The 22,021-nt window shown below is 44.1% G+C and overlaps 1 protein-coding gene across 4 annotated transcripts in view; it reads right to left on the bottom strand.

The window, feature by feature from the left end:
- Csmd2 (CUB and Sushi multiple domains 2) overlaps positions 1–22,021 on the bottom strand; it is a 546,763-nt gene that overhangs the window by 483,199 nt on the left and 41,543 nt on the right. For all 4 annotated transcript variants that reach the window (XM_074080637.1, XM_074080638.1, XM_074080635.1 and 1 more), the window contains exon 2: positions 3,340–3,556. In XM_074080637.1, coding sequence (XP_073936738.1) covers positions 3,340–3,556 — 217 coding nt within the window. The remainder of the gene's footprint in view (positions 1–3,339; positions 3,557–22,021) is intronic.

Genomic DNA, 22,021 nt, shown 5'->3' with positions numbered 1-22,021 from the left:
CACTTGCCACAGGAAAAAGGAAGCAACAGTGAGGAAGCGTAAAAACAGAAAGCATTAAATACCATAGAAGAACCAGCATATCAGTTATCGCTGACAAAGGTGAGTGGGCTGAACAGAATAAAGATTCTGTTTGGATTTCTTCTTAATCCAAGCACACATCATATTAGGAGCTATTCCTAAAACAATGACATAGATTTCTTAAAAATGGAAGAACTGGCAAAGACAGTCCCAATAAATGCAAACCTAAAAAAATTAAAAGGTGGCGACATTAGTACCCAAGTGTGATATAAGGCAAAAACACTTGAGAGACAAAGGTAATTTTTTATGTTGGAAAAAAATACAAGATTCACTGTGAGGATGTCATGTATAAATATACTTCCCTGCTGAAAATACACAGAAGCTAACACAGATACTGTTAAAGTGAAGAAGTTACAGAAGAAATTGACCAAAGCCACAGTGAAAATGTGAGACCAATACATTGCTTGTATAATTATATGATTGTATAACTGCTTGTAATTTAGACAGTAAGTAAGAAATATGACAATTAGGCAATAGATAAGAAATTAGGAAAACTGCATGATACTAACAACATGAATTTTTCACCCTTCAACAGAGAGGAAAGTCAACAAATTCTCCGCAGCAGAAATCGCAATCTGATCACAATGCAATAAAAGTAGATAATTTTTTTAAGTATAAACAAGTATTACTTGAAAATTTGAGGAAAAACCCCTAGAGTCAAAGAAAGAACAAAACTGCAATTAGAAGCTCTTTCTGAAATAACAACTACCCATCAAAATTTATGGGATATGGTCAAAGTTGTACTTAGGGAAAATGCCTCTTAATGTTTTTATTATCAAACGAGAAATAATGGGACTAATTCAATTCACAAAATCCACAAAAAAGCAACATCAGCCGAAGGTAAGTGGGAGAAAAGGATGGATAAAGATAAAAGCAGAAATCAATACATTAGATAATGGAGAAGGAATAAAACTGATAGACTGAGCGGGGGAACTTTAAAGGACCAATGAAAAAGGCAAAGTTCTGGTAAGACTAATGCAGTGAAGCGAAAGAAAAGCCAAGGCACAGGCAATGGAGAAAGGAGAGGGGGCCCAGATACTGTAAAGACAGACGCGGACAACCCCAGCTTCCTACAGTTGGCAGAATCACTACAATGAGTGACTTACACACAGACGCAAACTGATTCATGAATGAGAAAACCTGAGTAGACTAATAACCATGCAACATGAAAAAAGTTCCCAAAGATCCAAGGGTCCACACCCACCACTCCAACACCTCCCTGGACAGCATATCCCAATGTCATTTAGACTGTCCTCTGAGCTCACTTCTCTTCCCAGTGTCCCCTGAGATGTGAGCTCTCCTGGTTCTGCAGGTGCTAAGAGGCAGTGGGCTCCTTCTAGCCCTTCCTCTCGGCTGGCCTTGCATGCCCTTAACTACTTCTGAAATGAGCCAATCCTGAAGATCCCAAGCAGGGATAACCTAGCAAAAGTACAAGCCCAGCACCTTCTCCTCAAACACAGCTGGCCAGCCAGACTAGCTGTGCTATGGCAGTGCCACTATCCCAAAGGCCTTTACATCTCCTGCACTCACGGCCTGGAAGCATTCCCAGATGCCCACCCGGAACACCACATGTGACACCACCAAGATTTACTTGAACATTTACCCCTTACAAGGACTTCCCCCCTGACCACCCTGTAAAACCCAGCATCCTGCCATCACTCTTGCATGCTTTGTCTGCATGCTGTCTTCATAGCATCTGATCTCTCACAGGTCACATCTTTCCAGGCCTTTCTCCTCATTAGCCAGAAATCCACATGGAGACAGTAGCTTCATTTTGCTCATTGCTGTGTCCCAAGCGCTCAGGCCAACGTCAGGACATAATAGGTGCTCAGAAAATGTTCATAAATGAGTGAGTGAAGAGGATTCTAGTCCCTTTAACAAGGTTTTACTGAACACCCATTGTGGGCCACACGCCACTGAATGTTCAGAGATGGTAGATATGCCCTGTCGTGTCTGAAAAGCGCTACCCCACCCTGCTGCAGGTCTCTCAGATTCACCCCTGCACTGCCAGAAAGGGCAGTCCTGTACATGTGCTGTGATTCTTCTGCAGGAGACTGGAAGCCAAGGAGCATCTTAAAGATAGCTTGCAGGGCGAGTCCTTGGTGTGGAAGGCTCATTAATGCACATAAGACACTGCGTCCTCAGATGCAATTAACACCTCCATTCCCCAGAGCTAGGCTGGTAAGCCATTCACCCTTCAGCTTCTGGGGGAGCCTGAAAGCCTGATTGGCAGAAGGGTCAGGCTTGTGAAGAAGCATGGCAGGCCTCCAGATCAACAAAATCTGGAGAGTTATCATGCTGGGACCTCACCTTTGCCCCCAGAAGTCTGTCCTTCCGGCAGAGAATGAAGCCTCCCCATCTCCTCTTCACCTCTGCCTTGGGTATCAGCTCAGGGGTACAGAACAGCCATCCCACCCTTTCCAGACTTTTCTTTCCACCAACAGCAGTAAAGCATGAGATGGGTAGAGCTTCTCCCAATTCCTACTTCTAAACCACAGCCAAGGCCACCAAATGCAAGGCAAATTCCAACAGTGCTCATTGTTTCAGATACGTGACACAAGATTTACTTGCTCATGCCAACACATGGTGCAATGGCTCCTCTGCCTGCTGGGTGAGCAGTCTGCCTAAAACCAATCTGAGAGATGATGAGTGGGTAGAAGAAGAATGATGCTTCAAGGATCCAGCGGGAGATCCAAGCCCTCTGATCCCCCACCCTAAGCTTTAGCATCTTTGGGGACTCATCACTAAGAGACTTCAATCCTGAAAGCTTCTGAATCCAAGGGGGAAAAATAAATATTCCAGTGTGTGCAAAGAACATACCCCAACAGATAAACACATATACCCGTGCATACAAAATCAGTTTAATAGAAAGACTTGAATTTCTTTATAACCCTGTATGCTTTTGATCTAATTTTCCCAAATGTCTTACTTATCAGTCCTGCTGCCTACTGGATTTTTCAAAGCGGGAGAACAGAATTGTGAACCTTAAAGAAAGTAGAGAAGCTTGGTGTGGTGGTGCATGCCTATAATCCCAGCACTCGGGAGGCACAGAAAGGAGATCACCAGTTTCAGGCCAGCCTGGGATACCTGGCGAGACTATTTCAAAAAAAGAGAAACAAACAAAAGACCAAAAAAAGAGAGCAGAAAGAGCAGAAGAGTTGAAGGAGTGCCTCATAAAACAGAAGTCAATGGAGTTCTTCCTCTACACATGCTTGGCTCAGGGCCAGGCTGTTTCCACAGGGAAAGTGGGGAGAGCAGTACCTTGTTCGAAGGTTCTCTGGCTGAGGTGGGCCATCAAACACTGACAAGACATCAAAGTCTTCTTCCAGAGCGAAGGACTGGAACACGAGCTGGATCCTGTGCTGGTCCTCTGCAGTGATGGTCCATGTGCAGTTGGCGTAATTGGGGTAGCCATATGGGAACCCGGGGCTCTCCACTGTCCCATTGGGGCCTTGCAGTTGGAAAGTGCAGTTCTGGCCTGGAAGAGAGGAAGGACAGAGTTCGGTGTGGTCAGAAGAACTCCTAGAGCTTTCAGAGAGACAGGAGCAATGTACTAGAGAACCCTTGACCCCCTTTTCCAAGTGCTTCTTCTGGGTTGTGTGGTATTTGGCACCAAGGAAGAATGATGGGTGACTAACATGGCCTGTGACCAGGTGATAAATCGTGCATAGCTTTATTCAAGCCGCAGAACAACTCTGTAGGATGGAAAACTAACGCTCAGAGAGTTTAAACTAAGAAACAACCACAACCCAGTGTGCTCAGATGTTACAATAAGTGCCAGAAGGACCACTTCAAACCTCTTCCCTGTCCCAGTCTCCTGACTCTCAGCTAATGTCTTCACCTCTTTGCCCTCCCTAGGAAATAGAAGCCATTAATAGGGTTCTTCCCAATTCCAAGCCCTTCTAGCCTTCTCCATCCATCCTCATTCCTCCTACACAGCAGCCAGTCTCCTCCATCCAAGTGGAACCCTCCCACCTGTTCTTTGGGTCCCATTCTTCCCAGGTATTCAAGAATCTCTTAGCCAGGCACAGTGGTACACACCTACAATCCCAGCTACACAAAAGGCAGAGGCAGGAAGATCAAGGCTCCAGGCCAGCCTGGCAAAGTTAGTGAGACCCTGTCTCAAAAGTAAAATACAAACAGATTTGTAGAAAATACAATCTGTCTCCACTTTGTGTCTCCATGTCCTGATTTCCATTGTACTTTCCAGTCTGTCTTCTGGTCCCGTCCATCTGCCCCAGAAGATCTGGTGAGGTCACCCCAGGCCCAGTGGGTACTTTCTCTCTTTGTGTCAACAGACCCCTCTGTTTCTCCTGATACTGTTGCTCACAGACTTCTTAGCCAGAGCATCTCAAAGCTCACATGGCACATGGCACATGGCACCTACAGATGTAGCTCAAATGGAGATTTAGATGAACAGCAAGTGGGAGGAGTCAGAACCTGAACTTCTACCTGGTCCCTGGTGATGACAACACTACCTGGGGACTACACTGAGCATCTGTGACCTGGGCTTCCTCCTGCCCCTCTGTGAGCTCCTTCTCCTGCTCCTTCTCTGTCTCTGTTTCAGGCTCAATGGCAGGACTTCTCTTCCACTCCTGAGCCAGAGAACCTCCCTCTGTGTACTGATGGTGCCCAGCTGCATAGTCCAGGACAGAGGCCACCTCCCCCACTCCATTCCCTGTGCTCCAGGCCCAACCTTTCATTCAGGATGTCCAGGCTGGTGATGCCCCCCATCCATTTGTCCTCTTCTGCTGCTCCCTCTCTCAGGAAATAGAATAGCGTCTCCACCACTTTGTGTAAAATGGAAGACAAGACACCATACAATAGATTATACAACCCACTGGAAGTGACATGGCCAATGTCACCTCATCTCTGTCACACTTCCCTTACTCCCCCAACTCTTCCCTGAAGTCCCACAATGATTCCCAACTAGTCAGCCATATTTACTCTGGTCTTTGCCAACCCCTCCTTCACACTACATTTGAAGGTATCATTTCAAAACAAAAATAGAATCAGATCATAACCACTACCATCTGTCCCAAACCTTGAGTGGCTCCTCATTACTCTTCAATAAGGAAATAACATTCAAGGTCTATAAGAGTCTCTATATTATCTGGCCCTACTGATCTCTCCCCTCATATCCTCTAGTCACCCTTGCCTCCCAATTTCTTTGTACCTGCCACAGACTCCTTTGACACAGCCACAGAACCCTTGCATATGCTGCTCCCTCTGCCTAGAACGTTCTTCCTTCCCTCGTTAGCACACTCACATTTAGATCTCAGGCTCCTGTTCCTCCTCAGCTTGTGAGGCTTCCTATTTCATGCCATCCTGCCACTGTAACCTCTCTTTGATAGCACCTGGCACAGAAACACATTCCTGAGCTTCCACAGGATTATTTGAGAAGCATCTTCTGCTCTGTGAGAGCAGAAACCACGTGCACTTTCCCATCTTTGGATCCACTGCTCAAGTTCAGTGGCAGACACAGTACGTTCTCAATAATTTAATATTGCCCTTTAGTTGCTTAGTGTTTGACTAGACACTTGTAAGAACTTTACCCACATTGACTTGTTAAATGCTCACAGGAGCCACAGATGGTGACAGTATTAATAACATCGCCATGTTTTGGATGCAGAACTATGGCAAAGGGAAAGGAGGGCATGGGACCCCGGTTGCTGTGACACAGAGGGAAGAGTCAAACAGAAGCTGTGCACTTTCTTCACCATGATGCCAACAAATTAACTCAACTCTGATTTTTAAAAGCCACTTTAAAGATTAACTGACAAAGGACACTTAATCTCTAAAATGACTTTACTATTAAGAAATCTCTTAATGCAGAGTATCCCATTAAAGGAAGAAAAAGTTAAGGACTTCCAAAGAAATGCTAAAGAGACATTTTAATAAAATTAGCATTAAATAAAATAAGCATTCAGAACTCAAAAAAGAATATTTCCTCTCCATGATAAAGCATCCATTTTCTTTCTCTTTAAAAAATTTTTTGTGGTACTTGAGGTTGAACCCAGGGCCTAGTGCATGCTCTACACGAACTACACACCCAAGAAAAGCATAGCTTTGAACAAAGCCTGCATGGTACTTGTGTTAAACATCTGATTAAGATCAAGAACGAAACAGAGATGTCACCATCCCTCTGGGATTTCATGCCTTATTGGAAGAGCTAACCCATGTTGCATAAGAAAAAGAAATGAACAAGAAGAAAACAAAACTATGATTTGCAGATGATACATTAATATACCTAGAAAGCCCAGGAGAATCAATCATAAAGCTATTAGAACTATTAAGAAATTTCAGCAAAGTAGACAAATGCAAAATAACACATGAAAGTCAATAACATTCCTACATGCCAGCAACAGATAAAAGTATAAGAACAACGCTCTTGTTTCTGGTAAGTACAAAGTAGACATAACACACAGAAATAAACTTTGGTAAGATATGTGTAGGCCATGATATATACACGTCTGAAATACTGAGGTGAAACCCCCTTGAAAAATCAACATTCAAGTTTAAAAAATGGAGGACAGGAAGGTAAAACAGGTTCTGTCTGGGAGCGAGTACCAGTGGGAAGGGGGGAGGGAAACAAAGAGGGTGAAGGAGGGCAAACATGGTGGATGTGTTTAGTGTGTGAAAATAGAAGAATGAACTCATTGAAACTGTTCTAAGAAGGGTGTTAGGGGATGAGAGAGCATGATGGAGGGGGTGAATCTAATTAAGATATACCATAAGCACATATGTAAATGTCACAGCGTATCCCTATCCCCTCACCCCTTAACCCTCCCCCACCCTACTCCCTCTATACAACTATTATATGCTAATTTTTTAAAAAATAATTATAGTCAGGCTGGGGAAGTAGCTCAGTAGTAGAACACTGGCCTCGCATTGGCAAGGCCCTGGGGCCCATCCTCAACACCGCCAAAAAAAGAAAGAAAGAAAGGAGAAAGGCAGTGTGTGAAGAAAAGTTTTTACACAGGGATTTAAGAAATCTGAATAACTGGAAAGACACAGTGTAATCTTAACTGAAAGGTTAACTTATAATATTAACCTCTTGAAAAGTTATTAAAAAGTTAATTTGTAAGCTTAATGCAATTCTAATCAAAAGCCCAATGACCTGTTTTAAATTTGGTAAATGATACTGGAAAAAAATAGGTTATTATGGGACAATGCATTTTATTTTAAAAAAGGAAGTAAATTTAGTAATCGCATATTAACGGACACAAAACAACACCATGAATGACACATGAAAACGGTGTGGGGGTGGCCCCAGAATGGAGCTAGAAAATGAAATGGTACTGCAAGAATAACCTTAATACATGTGAAAAACTGAAATACAAGGCAACAGAAAAAAAAATCAGTGAGGAAAGAAAAAGATTTTTGCAGGAACAACTAATTAACTGTTTAGGGAAAGAATTCTTTCCTCAACTCATATCACATACCAAAATAAATCCAGCTGGAGTAAAGAGTTAACTGTTAATAATTTTAAAACTCATAAAATAATTTGAAGAACATATAAATGAATAATTATCTGTGATTCTTCTGATTTTCCTGTGAAAGATACTGTGAGACTGATAGTTTTATATTAAAAGTCTGTGTGTGTGTCAAAAATAGACACCAAATTAAAAGACATACGAAAATGTTGGGTAGAGCTAACAGAGTGGCTCAAGTGGTAGAATACCTGTGTAGCAAGCATGAGGCTGTGAGTTCGAACCCCTGTACCACAACAGAAAGAGAAGAAGGAAGGAAGGAAGGAAGGAGGGAGGCAGGGAGGGAGGGAGGAAGAATGTAGACTAGAGAAGTAATATCCTTAATGGGAAGAACCACTGTTAATAATAGAAAAAGGACAAGCACTATAATGGGAAAATTGGATAGGGTTTGAACAAGTTAGATCCCAACAGAAGGCAAAGTAGCCAGTTTTATTTCACAGTAACAGTGAAATAACACTTCTATCTCTATAGCTTTCAAAAGGGTCACAGGTAGACAGACTTTCCTGAATTCCCCTTTACTTACACAGGCAGTAGATCTGCTGGGCTCAGGTCCCTAGAAACCTGCCTGATGATATAACTGCATCACGTCATTCATTCATTCCTCTAGGTGAGACCCTAAGGCAAGCCATGAAGCCCGGATCATAGACTAGATCGTCCCTCATGGGGCAGCCCTGGGGCTAAAGGCATGATTCTGAAATACTGACCCCACAAGGGCTGCCTCTTAAGGGCCACCCTCCTTCCTGCACTAGACAACCATTAACATCCACATTCACCACCATCCTCAGCAACCCAGACAGCTGCTTGGGTCAACCCTGCCCAAGCCTAGAGATTCTGATTCAGAATCTGGATATGGACGTCTGTCTCCTGCTGCAGGGAAACAAGCGAAGGCACTCAGAACACCTCCCCTGGGAATATTTCCTGTGAAACAGGACAAGAAAGGAGACACAACAGGGGGCAGGGGGCAGGTAGAACAGAGGAAGAAACTCAGAGGGCAGTTATACAGAAGGTGACTCAAAGTAGTGAACACCAAGAGATGCAGATGAAGGTCTTGGATGAGGTCATTCGCTATGATGTCTAGATGGTCCCTCAGGAAGTAAGAATGTGGAGAATGGGAGGGAGCTCTGTCGTGGCCCCAGCCACACCCCCAGTGCCTAGAATTCAGTAAGTCTTGGCTGAGTGGACACATCAATTTCAGCAAAGGCAGGTAGAAGGGCAGCAAGGTGGACAGAGGCCAGATAGTAACAGGAAGAGGCAGAGTTGGCTGGTGAGAAGGTACAAAGTCATTCTGTTTTAAACTATGACATACATTTTGCTTATGGTAAAAAATCTGGAAAATACAGGTACAATTTCAAAAGTGGAAACTGTAATCTCACTTTCCTTCCACTGGCAACCACTATTAATATTTTATTTTTTTCTATTTTCCATGCATAGTTCACATTGTTCAGATAATATGTATATAATTTTCAGAGGGCCCTTTTAGCAATAAGTTATTCTTCAATCTTAAATTACAAAAGGCAATATGCACTTGTAATACACATAAATATGCATGTATGCAATACAAGTATAAAGAAAAATTTATCTCCCTTTCTTAGACCCAATACAAAGTAAATGAAGTTAACAGCCAGGCTTTCGTCCCTGCCCCCACCTTCTCCTCTGCAAACATATGGACACATTCTGGAAGCCTTTTTATTATTTTGTTTTAAAAATGAGATTGCAGCTTAGCTCATTTCTCTGCAACTTACTTTCTCACTTAACAATGCATTGGAGACACTTTCCAGGTCAGTAGATACAGATCTAACTTACTTTTTATATAAATGTAGAATATTCCCTGGCATGGATGTATCTCAATTTATTCAACCACTCCTCTGTGGATGACCATTCAGGTCATTTCTTGGCTTTCTTTTGTAACAATTCAGTAAACATTATAACATGATTTTTCCCCCAAGATATTGAATCTGTTCATAAGCAGCATTTTAAAGGATGCAGGACATTCCAGTGTATGGTTAGATTAGAATTTACTCAACCATTCTCCGACTGTCAAACATTTAAATTGTTTCTGGATTTTTATTATTCTGCTATAAATAAGACCTGGACCCTTAGCGAGGTCTGGTGATAGGATGCTGGTCAGTGCGGTGGAAAAAACCTTCCATGGCCAGAGTCCCAGAATGAATGTTCACTTATGCGGCAACTGCCTCCAGCTTTGCTTTCTGGTGGGGTACTGTCCATATTAAGTCAGCTGACCTCTGTGGCAAGCACTGTTGGGGATGGATAGAAAGGGCTAGAAGCTTGATTCATTTGGAAGTCTCCCTAAAATTGATGTCAGTAACTCCAGACTGAAGTGTAATGGAGTGAGAGCCCAAGCTAAAATGGTCACACTTGACCCATGAGACATGAAAGATCAAGAAAAAAGGCTACCTGCCCCTCATTTCCAGTCACTGACATCCTGCCCCATGCATGGAAATGCTACTACTGACTTCCATTGTGAGGGCACTTGCATTTCTCTCCCGGTAGCTGGGAGAGTTTGTGCCATGTCTTTGTCCTCTGGTCAATGAAGCTACTAAACAAAGCCAAGACCAAGGCCATGGGCAAAGTAAAGGCTCAAGGAGAATCCCAGAGACCTGGACTCTGGATTATTTTTCATTCATTTGCTTTTTGGACAATTTTCCTCAGCCAGACTTCCAAAAGTTCAGGATACTGGGTCAAAGGGTCTGAATATCTCTGAGGCTTTGACTCTGAATCACCAAAATATTTCCTAAAAACACATGCACCAATGACACTGTTAGCAGCCATATCTAGGAATGTCTGTCTCAAGGCATCTTCACCAACACTCTGGATTGTCTATTGGGAAACCTCTGCCCGCCGGACAGATGCAATAAATACTATCACGTCTCAGCTGGCACTTTTAATGACTCAACTTTTCTCAATGATTTTAATTCCTCCTTTTGGGAACTGTCTGATGAAATCTTTGGCTCATTTTTCATTGAGGTTTTTTTTCTTAGTTATTTACATATTCATATTTAATGTACACGACACGTGAATTCTCTGCACATCATATATGCATCATGAACATTTTTGTTGTTTTGGTCTTAATTTTTTAATTTCAATGTACAGATGTCTCTAAACTTTATGTTCAAACCTCTCGTAAGGTTTTGCTGTTTTCTTGCTGATTTGTACTCACTCTTTATGGAATCAGGGTTTTAATCGTTTATATTTGTTGCTAATACTGTTTTCTACTTGGTTGTGTGCTTTTTGTTGTGTTTAGATTCCACAAGTGGATTAAAACGTTTGGCTTTCAGAGGCAGCTCCATTTATCTCTTTTTCTTGGTAATATTCTTCCATTACTTACTTTGAAAAAGGTCTCTCACCAATGATTGGCTGGCTTCTGATCTCACACCACAGAAAAGCCAAAGTCCTTTCCACCCAAAACCCCTAAATGACACTGTTAGCAGCCATATCTAGGAATGTCTGTCTCAAGGCATCTTCACCAACACTCTGGATTGTCTATTGGGAAACGTAAATGAGTGGGCAGCACTGCCTGCCTATCTCCTCCCCTGTCTCCAAGCTCATACCTGTGATCTGGCTGCTCTGTGTCCCAGATGCTCCCTGAGCCCATCACACACCCACCTTGGGACCTTCGCATTTGCTGGTTCTTCAGCCCAGAAAGTTCTTTCCCCAATAGGTGGTGATGCACTCTCTGACCTCTTTCAGGTGTCAAGGCAAGTGTCACATTTCCCAAGATCACCCAAGGTAAAATCCAGGCCTCCGTCCTCTAGACCAGTGACACAAGCACCTGCTTTATTTTTCTCTACAGCATAGGACACTCTGCCTTGTATGTTCTTGCTATTTTCTGTACTCCCCCACCCACCCACACACTAGAATTGCCCCTCCATGAGAGCAGGAGGACCATTTGTTCTCCACTTTCTCTCCAGACCTGTCGATGGATGCACACAGAAGTATCCATTAACCATCCAGCTCTCTGTGGGTGGATTCCTGCTCCTTTGCCCAGCTAACTCGGAACACTCACAGACTCACTGCCTCCTCCAAAACACCTTCTCAGATTTTTCACGACAACCTCACTGCTTCCTCATCGTTCACTATGAACCTCACCACCTTCCCCAATGGCAATAGAATGATATGTGCATGTGGCCATCTTCTCCACAAGACTCCTTGAGATATTATTCAGATTTTTTTTTCCTCCAGCACCTAGCATATTTCTTACCCTTAGAAAACACTTGGCATTTGTTTCTTTTTTAATGAATGGTTAAGTGAAATGAACTACTCTTATTATAATATTCAGAAAATACCCCTTTGTCTGTATATTTATTTTATGGCTTGTTTGAAAGGTGGCTTGGTGAAAAGATTAAAAGTATAAACTTTGGAAGCAGAAGGCTTGCGTTCAAAATTTCAAGTTTGCCACGTAATACTTGGTGGGCTATTTATTTAAACTCTGTCTGTGGTCCCAGGAATTAAACCCAGGGCCTCACGCATCAAGGCGAGCACTCTACCACCTGAGCCGAGTCTCCAGTCCCATTTATTTAAACTCCTTTTTTGGGGGGCAAGGGAGCAGCTTACTTGGGTTTGAATTCAGGTTTCTGGCTTGCTAGGCAGGCACTTTAACACTTGAGCCATACCTCCATCCCTTTGTGCTTTGGTTATTTTTGAGAGAGGGTCTTGCTTTTTTGCCTGGGACAGTCTGGACTGCAATCCTCCTGGATCTCAGTCTCCCACAGAGCTGGGGTGACAGGCATGCACCACCACCCCCGGGCATTGGGTGAGGCGGAAGTCACATGAACTTTTTACACAGACTGGCCTCAAAACGCAATCCTCCCGATCTCAACTGCGATCCTCCTGATCTCAGCATCCCAAGTAGCTGGGACTATTTAAATTCTTTATACCGTAGTTTCAACATCTTTATGTAGCCATCTGGGATGGCTACATAGATTAATGTGATCATATCTGCTAAATTACTAACTGCTCAGTACATTATACCTGGCACATTAAAATGATCAATAAATACCAGCTAATCTTTCAGTACAGATTTGTGCTGTTGTGTATATAGGTCTTAGTCACATCTTGCTAAGGTGATTCTCAGACGTGTTATGCACTTTTTGTTGCTCTGGTGAGTAACATTTTTACCCATTTTTTTTTTCTAACTGCTTATTACTACTGTACAGAAAACCTATTGATTTTTATATATTCACCTCACATCCAACCAGGTTTCTGAACTCTTATTAATTCTAAAGATTTCTCAGTTGATTCCCTTGGGTGTTTTAGGTACACAATCATGTTGCCTACAAATAATGATAATTTTTGAGGAGATAACTCTTTTGAGAAGTTTGGCAGGAAAATCCAATTCAATTCTGCAAATATTTATTGACTGATGAGGTAAATTTTGAACAAATTTAGTTGGAGATGCCAGTAGGACGTCCAGACGAAGATGGCCAGAAGGCAATTAGGCTGTAGGCTGGTATTTGGGAGCATAATGTGGGCCAGAGATATGGATTTGTCAAAGCCATGCCATTAATGAAACTGCAGAGAAAAGGCAGAGGAGAGTAGCCAATGCTGGAGGTGTCTCACCTGTCACTGGACACCTTGAGTCCACCATCAGCCTCTGGTCCATCATTATGCATGCCTCCTGGCAGTGAAGCTGTCTGCAGATGGGAGAGGCAGGGCTTCAGGAGTACTATGGACCTCTGCAATAGCCACTTAGAAGAGGGTGGTGGTGTGAAGCCTCAGTTTAACCCTCTCCCTGCACCTCATGTGCTTCTGTCTGTCATACCTAATAGCTCCTCAACTGAGAATAGCCCAGGCCTTGTGCCTGGAAAGCTCTCCCCTGTCTCTAGTGAGTTTAACTCACTGTTCTGGACTCTTAATTCACACAGCACCTCATTTGAGTACTCCCTGGAGTCCCAGATGGAGAACTTACTTTCTCTTCCTCCCTCCTTCCTTCCCCCACCGTGCTTCTCTCTCTCTCATCCCCATGGCAGCAACTATTCACCAAATTATAGGCCTCTCCCCTGCCACCTTCCTTTAAAGGATGCTCCAGTCTGAACTCAACTGTCTTGGAGTCCCTTGATAGTCCATGTTGTTGCTTACACTAAGACCAAACATGCTGTTTTCTCAAATGGAATCATCCTTTCACCATCTCCTCCTCTTGCCAACTCTACTCATTGTATAGGTCACAGCTTAAATCTCACTACCCCACGAGGCCTTCCTGATCCTCACTCTTAGTGGTGATCCCCTTACCTGATGTACACCTTGCTGTGTGTTTTCACAGAGTCCTGGATGTCCACAGGATCATGGGCACACATCACCACATTGTTTGTGCATTCCAGGGAGGGTAGAGACCACGCTCTGTCTCATTTAGCTGATCCCCAAGAGAACGCGTTATTATTTTATGTTGCCTCAGCACCCACTTGGAACATAGGTTTGAGTTCCTCATATCAGAGGGGGCTTAGTCACCCCTGATACAACCTCCAGTTCTCCACCTCCCAGGTCCTTGACGTGATCAATCCAGATATCTCTCTTATGCAACCAGGAGGCCACCTCCCTACTAGCAGTGAGATACAACCTAATTGACTTTCCCCACTGACCCTTATACCCCTCATGGACGATGCAAATATGACATGAGGACCCCTCTCAGGACAGTGTGACCTCCTGGAAATTGTGCCTGCTTGTTCTAGATCTACCAGTTAGAGCTTTCTGGTGGGAATCTTGCTGGGATAACACGCTGGACCCCAATAAAGGTCTCCACCCATAGGACCATCTCTCGCTCTCCTGCTCCCTACTCGCTGGCTGACTGTGCATCTCAGACAGCTCTCCTTTCCTATTGGCTCTTCCTATTGCCCTCTTCTCTTTGGTATCTGTGAGCAATAAACACTGCTTCTGTTATTGCAAGAGTTCCATTGAGTTGCCTCTTGTGTGTCTCACGTGAATGACACACCAAGCCTAACCTTTTCCTTGGTCAGGGCTCTTCTAGAGAGTGGTTATCTTTGTAGATAGCCAAAGACACAGTTGAAACAAGAGACAAGAGACACAATGGTATCAGCCTTTAAGAGGACCAAGGGTTGAAATTTAGGCAGTAGGATGTTTGCCAGAATGAAGAAGTTTCCTGTGAAAACTGTAGACATCCATCACCGTCTCCCCTAGGGCAGGGCTAGAGTTTACAGTCAATGTCCTGAGAGAGAGCTCAAGAGGAAAATACAACACTCAGCACATTGCCAGGAACCCAGCAGGTGCCCAGTAGAGACCTGTATAATGTCTTCACCTTGAACATGACTCTGCAAGGTCATACATCCAACTAAAATGCAGACCCAGCGCTGCTCTAGGGTCTCCCGCCTCTCTGTGATCCTAGGGCCAAGTTCACAGTTTGTTCTACTTTGTAGATGTGCAGTAGATGTTGAATGGGAGAATGGTCATGGGTGTTTCTAGTAAAGTTATGTGTTCAGTGTTTTCCCTACAGGTCTTAACAACCAGACATTTCCATTGATGATCAAGAGCATAATCCAGGATTTGTCAACCTCAGCACTATGGACGTTTTAGGAGGGAAAACTCTTTGATGTGGGATCTGTCCTGTGCATGTACGATGCAGAAATGTCCCTGGCCTCTGCTCATCGGATGTCAGTAGCACCTCCCAGTTATGACAACCAAAAACCTCTCCAGACACTGCCAAATGTCCCAGCGAAGTGGGGAGGGGAAGATTTTATCACACACACACACACACACACACACACACACCCCAGTTGAGAGCTATTGGTTTCCTTCTGAGCAAATGTGGAGTTCTTAATGAAAATTAGAAATACTCTCTGTAGACAATATCCAAAGGAACCTAACATCCTAGTTTATTCATTCATTTCAAAGGATTTGTGGGCCAAAGGTTCTTCACCTTTGTTGCCTGATGGTCCTGTTGCACCATTTGGCTGCCTGGTGATCCCTTTACATGTGTAGAACAAAATACATAGAATTGCAAAGGAAACCAATTATTCCAAAATATAGCTTTCAAAATATTTTGGAAATTCATCATATTGTAGTAATACAGGTACTCCTTTATCAATGTGTTATTAACAAAGCAGCAGGCCTTATAAATACCATGGTTTGAAGCACAAATGCTATGTAAAGATGGTTGTAACAACTATAATATTCTATGGAAATAACCTGTGATCTTATCACGAACAAATTCACAGGTACTGCTAATACTAATGTGCTTTGCTGACTAAATTCATGATTGATAGAAATACTAAATTTCAAATAAAGATGTAATTTTCCCCTTGCAAGTCAGGGACTCTCTGAATTCCAATGAGAATCTCAAAAGTCCAAGCAAAATTCAATTTCTCATTCAGCAAGTCTAGAAAAGGACTATGTAGTTCCAGGCTATTGTGTGTGTTTTGGTGGGAGGGTAGTGGGTTGTTCGGGAGGGGGAAAGTGGGGCAGGGGGATGGATTGGACATAATATGGTCCATGCCCTCAAGAAGTTCACAGTGGAGACAGTGGAAGCACCAGGCATGATGGTTCATATGTGTAACTACAGTTACTCAGGAGGCAGAGGTTGGGAGAATTGCGGTTCTAGGACAGCCTGGGCAAAAAGTTAGCAAGACCCCACGTTAACCAACAAGTGGCTATTGTGGATCATGCTTGTGATCCCAGCTACTTGGGAGGTGGAGATCAGGAGGATTGCCATACGAGGCCAGTCCTGGGCAAAAAGTGTAAAATGCCATCGGAAAAATAACTAAAGCAACAAAGGGCTATAAATGTAGCTCAAGTGGTAGAGCACTTGACTAGCAAACACAGGCCCTGAGTTCAAACTCCAATACTGCAAAAGAAAGAAAGTTCACAGTGGAGTGCTGGAGACAGACTGACTTGCCCCATCTTACTGTGTCTCCTCTTGATGAATGACACTGTTAGCTTTCAGTGGAAGTGAAGAAAGCACACACAAACCCACCTAGAAAGACGGATGCTTTTATGGTAGTCTGGGAAGGGGACCAACACTTATCCAGGAACTTCACTAACATCTCCCTAACATTTGCAATGGCCCTTTGACCCATACATTTCAGTCCCCTTCACTCTACAAGTGAAGACACTAGAGTTCTGGGTACAAAAACACGGTTGGGATTAAATGGGTAACATTTAATGGGATCCAAACTCAGTTCTCTGTAAAAGTAAAGCTCAGGCTCTCCAACTCCACTGCCCCTCCCTCTGCCTGGTGGCAAAGACTTCACACTCCATCTAGAAGCACGCTCCCAAAGCCACAGTCCTGGTTCCACTCTGTACCTAGCACCATGGGCCATAGCCTGGGATTTACTGAAAAGAGCTTAAGCACAGTTGTTGTGCCTCTGGGACATGGAAACAAAACAGGGCCTCTTTCTTCTTCTCAGGCTGGGGATGAAGACGACAGGGCACAAAACAATGCATGGAAGGTGGGGTGAGGCAGCAAGCCTGTCCCTGCACCACATCCAATTGCACTGTGGGAATAATCCCATGCTGCTCGGTTTCCTAATTCTATCTCCAGGCTCTCTGATTCTCCTGGACATGCTTAACACAGAAGTCACCACTACAGACCAAATATGATTTTTTTCCCTGCCTGGCAATACAGAGACAGCTCACTTTTCATCATCACAAGCCAATAGCAACCAGGGTCTTTTGCTGTGTTGATGGGGAATATTGGATGAGCACAGGCATCTCTTTTGCAGATGGCAGACACTCTTCCCTCATCAGGCTGTGCCTCGTCCCTGGATTGGCACCAAGAGATGGCCTGGGTATATATGGAGATACAAGTCTGTCAGGTTGGTCCCGTTCCTGGCTAGGTCTTTCAGAATGAAAACGGAACTATCATTGAAGTCTCCCCACCTGAGAAGGTGCTCTAGCCATGACTTTGGTCCAGGGTACGATGGCTGAGCAGAGGGGCTCACACACCTTCAAAGTTCAAAGCTTAGCAAATACTTGATTCATTAATTTACTCATTTTAAAAATAGTGTTGGGCACCCACTGTGTCCCAGGCATGATCTGTGCCTTCATGGAACTTACAGTCTAATAATAGATTATTAAGCACTTTTTCTGAGTCAAGTACTATTGTCCTATGCACTTCATTCCATTCCATTCATTCTCAACGGTATTCGATGGGTACTATTATTCTTCCCATTTTACAGGTAAGAAAAGTGAGGTCCAGGACAGTTAAATAACCCTGCCCAAGACTAGACAGCTGATAAATGGTGGAAACAGGGGTCAACCCCAGGCAATCCAGTGCTACTCTGTGATTCTAGTGCCAAGTTCACAGTCAGGAATACATTGTAGATGGTCAGTCTTCTCACCTACTACCCTATCCTGGAGGGATGGATGGATGGATGGATGGGAGAAGTAGATATGATGCTTATTCTGGACAGTGTTAGGGCAAAGAACTTTGCCTCAGGGTCCCTTCTATCAAGTGTCAATCATCTCAGCTTGAACTCTTCGGCTTCAGCCCTACTGCCTGCCATTTGGGACATCAGCCCACCACAGAGAGGTTTGGTGCAAAATCCAAAAGGAAACCACATGGGGAAGCCTGTGCACATTGGACTTCCCAGAGAGAAGATAATAATGATAATAATAACTTAGCAAACAGACGTGAATTATCAAGAGTGTGTGAAACCACACCTGATTCACTATGAAATCCCCACCACAGGGTTTGGCATTTCATGGTTGCTCGGTTTATATTTGTTGAATAAATAGATTAATATATGCAGTTGTCACCTGTGCCTTTATTTGTTTATTTTGGCTTTTCATTTGTTTCTTTAACCATTAAAACTCATGGACGTTTTTTCTGATATATGCATTCACAGTGGGAGTGGCCTCATCGCCAGGGGAAAGAGACCTTCAAGCCCTTTGCCCTCATGTGAACCACATTTGAAAGCTAATTTTAAAATGGAAAAACCCCACCATGGTGCAGCTGAAGGAATCAGAAAGCTTGAGCTCTTAATTCTGCTCTGCTACCTACTAGCAAGGGGTATAGTCAAGTCCCTCAGTTACCAAGGTCCCTGCCCCTCCATCTATAAAACGGAGCTCTCAAAGCCACCTTCAGAGAGATGCCCTGAGACAGCTGACCCAAGTGAATGAACAGTGGGTGGATGCCTGCCCGGACCTGGAGCCTTGACCGTGGTCCTAAACCACTAAAGTCCTCAGAGTGGGTGTTTCTCCTGACTCTAGGCCACTGTGCATGCCTGTCCATCCCCTCCCAGGATTTGTAACCAGGTAAGAAATGAAAAAGTCATTGACATAAAGGACAGCGAGAGGTTGGAGGCAGGCAGGTGATGGGTAGAGGTGGGAGCAGAGAGCATTGAACTTCCACTTAAGGTTCTGAGTTCTGAAACACTGTCCTCCTGCTTTGGGCCAGATGGTAACAGAGGCTACATAGAGATGGTTTGCCACAAGAGGACTGGGATGGGATTAACAATGAGAGAAGGTGGTAGTCAGAGGTGCGTTCTTGAGATGTTTCTGACACTGATGCCTCGGAAGCCAATGGAGGAAGTCAGGGAGGAAGGTAGTGGAGGCTAGCTCACTGGTGATGAGGGGTAGGAGACTCAAACCACACACAGAATCAAGCAGGACATGACATATCACCAGCTGCTGGGGGCAGCCTCCTCTTCCTCCATAGTGGCAGTGTCCCCACATTTCTCCAGCAGCTTCAGACTGAACATCTCCTGGGAACCCAAAAGGCCCACTCATGGAGACATTCACAGCAGCCACAGGGTGAGCTCAAACCAGACTTTTCTTTAAATGAAAGTATCAAAGGTCAGTCGAAATTTCCCTCTGTTTTTCCCAGTCTTCAGCAGATGTGTTGCTCTTTTTCCATGCAAAGGAAAGGGCTTTGTGTTTCAGTGCCCCTAACCGCACATTTGAATTTCACATGAGCTCTGTTGGTGATCTGAAAATTGTTCGTACCAAAAGGGAGAGCTTCAGCTAATTAGCGGTAGGGTCAGTCCTGGCCTGGCTCAGCTCAGACCAGTCGAGATGCCAATAAAAAGTCATCATTCAAAGGACATTGCTGTGCTTGTGCCACCTGCCAGGCACAGGACAGACACAGCCTCTGCTCTCACAGAGCTTCCCCCTCTTGCTCACTCCTCCCCAACCACATTTGCCTCTTTCCTGCTTCTCCAACAGCTTGGCCGTGGACTATCTCTTTGTGCTTGCTTTCCCATCTTCTCACCAAGTTCTTTCCCCAGGCAAGGAAAACTCTTTTTCTTCCTTTAAATCACTGCTCAGCATTGCCTTCTCCATGAGGTCTACCTGACTAACCCCCATAATATGCCAACCCACCCCTACCCCCATCCCTGGCACCTCAATGCCCTTTACCTGACCTAGTTTTTCTTTCTTCAGGAGTATGTATCACGCTATAGCACCCTGTGTAATTTACTTACATATTGTGTTTATTGTTTCCTTCTACTAGAACATTCTCTTCATAAGACCAATGTCTTCATTTGATTCACTGATGTACCCCCAAGCACTAAGAACAGTGTCTGGCACACATTAGGGACTCAGTAAACTATTATTGAATGAACAAACTATAATCCAATGCACTTACAAAAGCACAACTCAGGCAAGATGTGAGGCATGCACCTGCAACACAGGTACTAGGGAGGCAGAGGCAAAAGAATCATGGTTCAAAGCCAGCCTAGGCAAAAGTTAGCATGACCCTATCCCAAAAACTAGCCAGGGATGATAGTACATGCCTGTCTTCCCAGCTCCTCAGAAGGTAGAGATAAAAAGATCACAGTTGGATGCCAGTCCTGACTGACAAAGTTAGTGTGAGATAGCAAAAGGACTGGAAGCAGGGCACATGGTGTGGCTTAAATAGTAAAGTGCTTGCCTAGCAAGCACAAGGCTTTGAGTTCAATCCCCCATACCACAAAAATATAAACAGATAAAAGAACAACTCATGTGAACCCAACTCCCCAAAGGCCTAGGGAGTCAAACAGTTGGCGTGGCTCTATCTAAAAGCAGTTGAGAATGGAAAGGCACCATGGATCAGGGCACTGTGGAATTACAGCTGGGGCAGGGGAAGCCTGGGTGCCACTTGCCTGCTGTTCCCAGCCATCTTCCCACCACATGGAACTCCTTGATGTCCCAGAGCATGGCCTGCCTCTTTTGGATGCACATGTCAGTAAGCAGGAGGTTGAAGGAATTTCAGCTATCATTTATCAAGCACTCTGTGCCCCACAATGTTGACTTCCTTACTTGCATTATTTCTTTCAACTTTTATAATATCCCAAAGCAGTAAGTATCATTCTTGACCCTATTTAATAAATGAGGTCTCAGGCAAATAACTCACCCATGCTCACACATACATTAACAGTTGGCAAAGCTCAGGTTCAAGTAGAATTGTCTGAATCCTGAGGTTGGGATCTTAATATATATGCTCTACCACTGTACTGGGATGACACAGAGGGAGAGAGGAGAGAGAGGGAGAAGCTAACCATATACTACCTTTATTGTGGAACTAAAAGAGCAGACTACAGCTAAGAATTGTGTCCCTTGGCTGGACATGACTCCATTGCATTCCTGTCCCTCTCCCTGCCCCCAGAGGAGGGACAGTGCTGGTTTTTTCTCTCTCTCTTTCACACACACACACACACACACATCTTGAATGAACTGAGTGAAAATATCTGAGTAGGTGGGGAGATAATCTAAAAATTCTCTCATGCAGTAGTAAGAAATGCATTTCCTCTTAAAATGTCTATAAAAGGAAATCCTGACAGCTCCATTGTTGTCCTTTGTCAAATGCAGACCATGTTGTCTGGAGGCATCTGGCTTAGAGCTTCCCTCAATGACCCGAGACTTCTTCCTAGAAGACTTCCTAAGGCCATTTCCCCAGATGCCCAGTTCTGCTCTTGGAGATCTTTCTCATCCTGGACCTCACCCAGTCTCTTCACCCACAGCCTCAGATTGTACACTTGCTGTCCTGGCAGCCTCCCCACTTCAGCAAAGAGCCCACCCACAGGTACTCTGGCCATGATGTGATTCAAAGGAGTCCCCAAGACCCTTCTAGGTCTCCATAAATACTTCACTGCTTATTCCCTTCTCCTGTGGGCACACTAAGATGGTATCACCATACCAAAGACTGGAGCAGAGATCCCCAGGGTCAACTGCTGGGTGGCTTTTGGCAAAAAAGTACTAAGTGAATAAATGAATGAATGAATGGACCTTCCAGGAGGAGAATCTGTGAAGAGAATAGTCTAGCAGGGCCCTCTAGAATCTAGATAGTCCCAGTGTTGGAGGTTTTTGGCAAAAAAAAAAAGTCACTGGCTTAAAGAGTAACATGGGCTACAGAAAGAAAAAATTCAAACCAGTCCATGGATCCTTACTAAGGCCTCCTGTGAGATAGTCTGATCCTGCCCTGATAGTGGCCATGACTAAGGGACAGCTGGTGAATGAATGTATAACAGGAAAGGAAAGGAAAAAGAGGAGTGCAACAAACATTCAAT

Source organism: Castor canadensis, chromosome 7 (genome assembly GCF_047511655.1).
Source record: "Castor canadensis chromosome 7, mCasCan1.hap1v2, whole genome shotgun sequence".
Lineage (NCBI taxonomy): Eukaryota > Metazoa > Chordata > Mammalia > Rodentia > Castoridae > Castor > Castor canadensis.
This window is presented reverse-complemented; position numbering and strand designations above follow the sequence as displayed.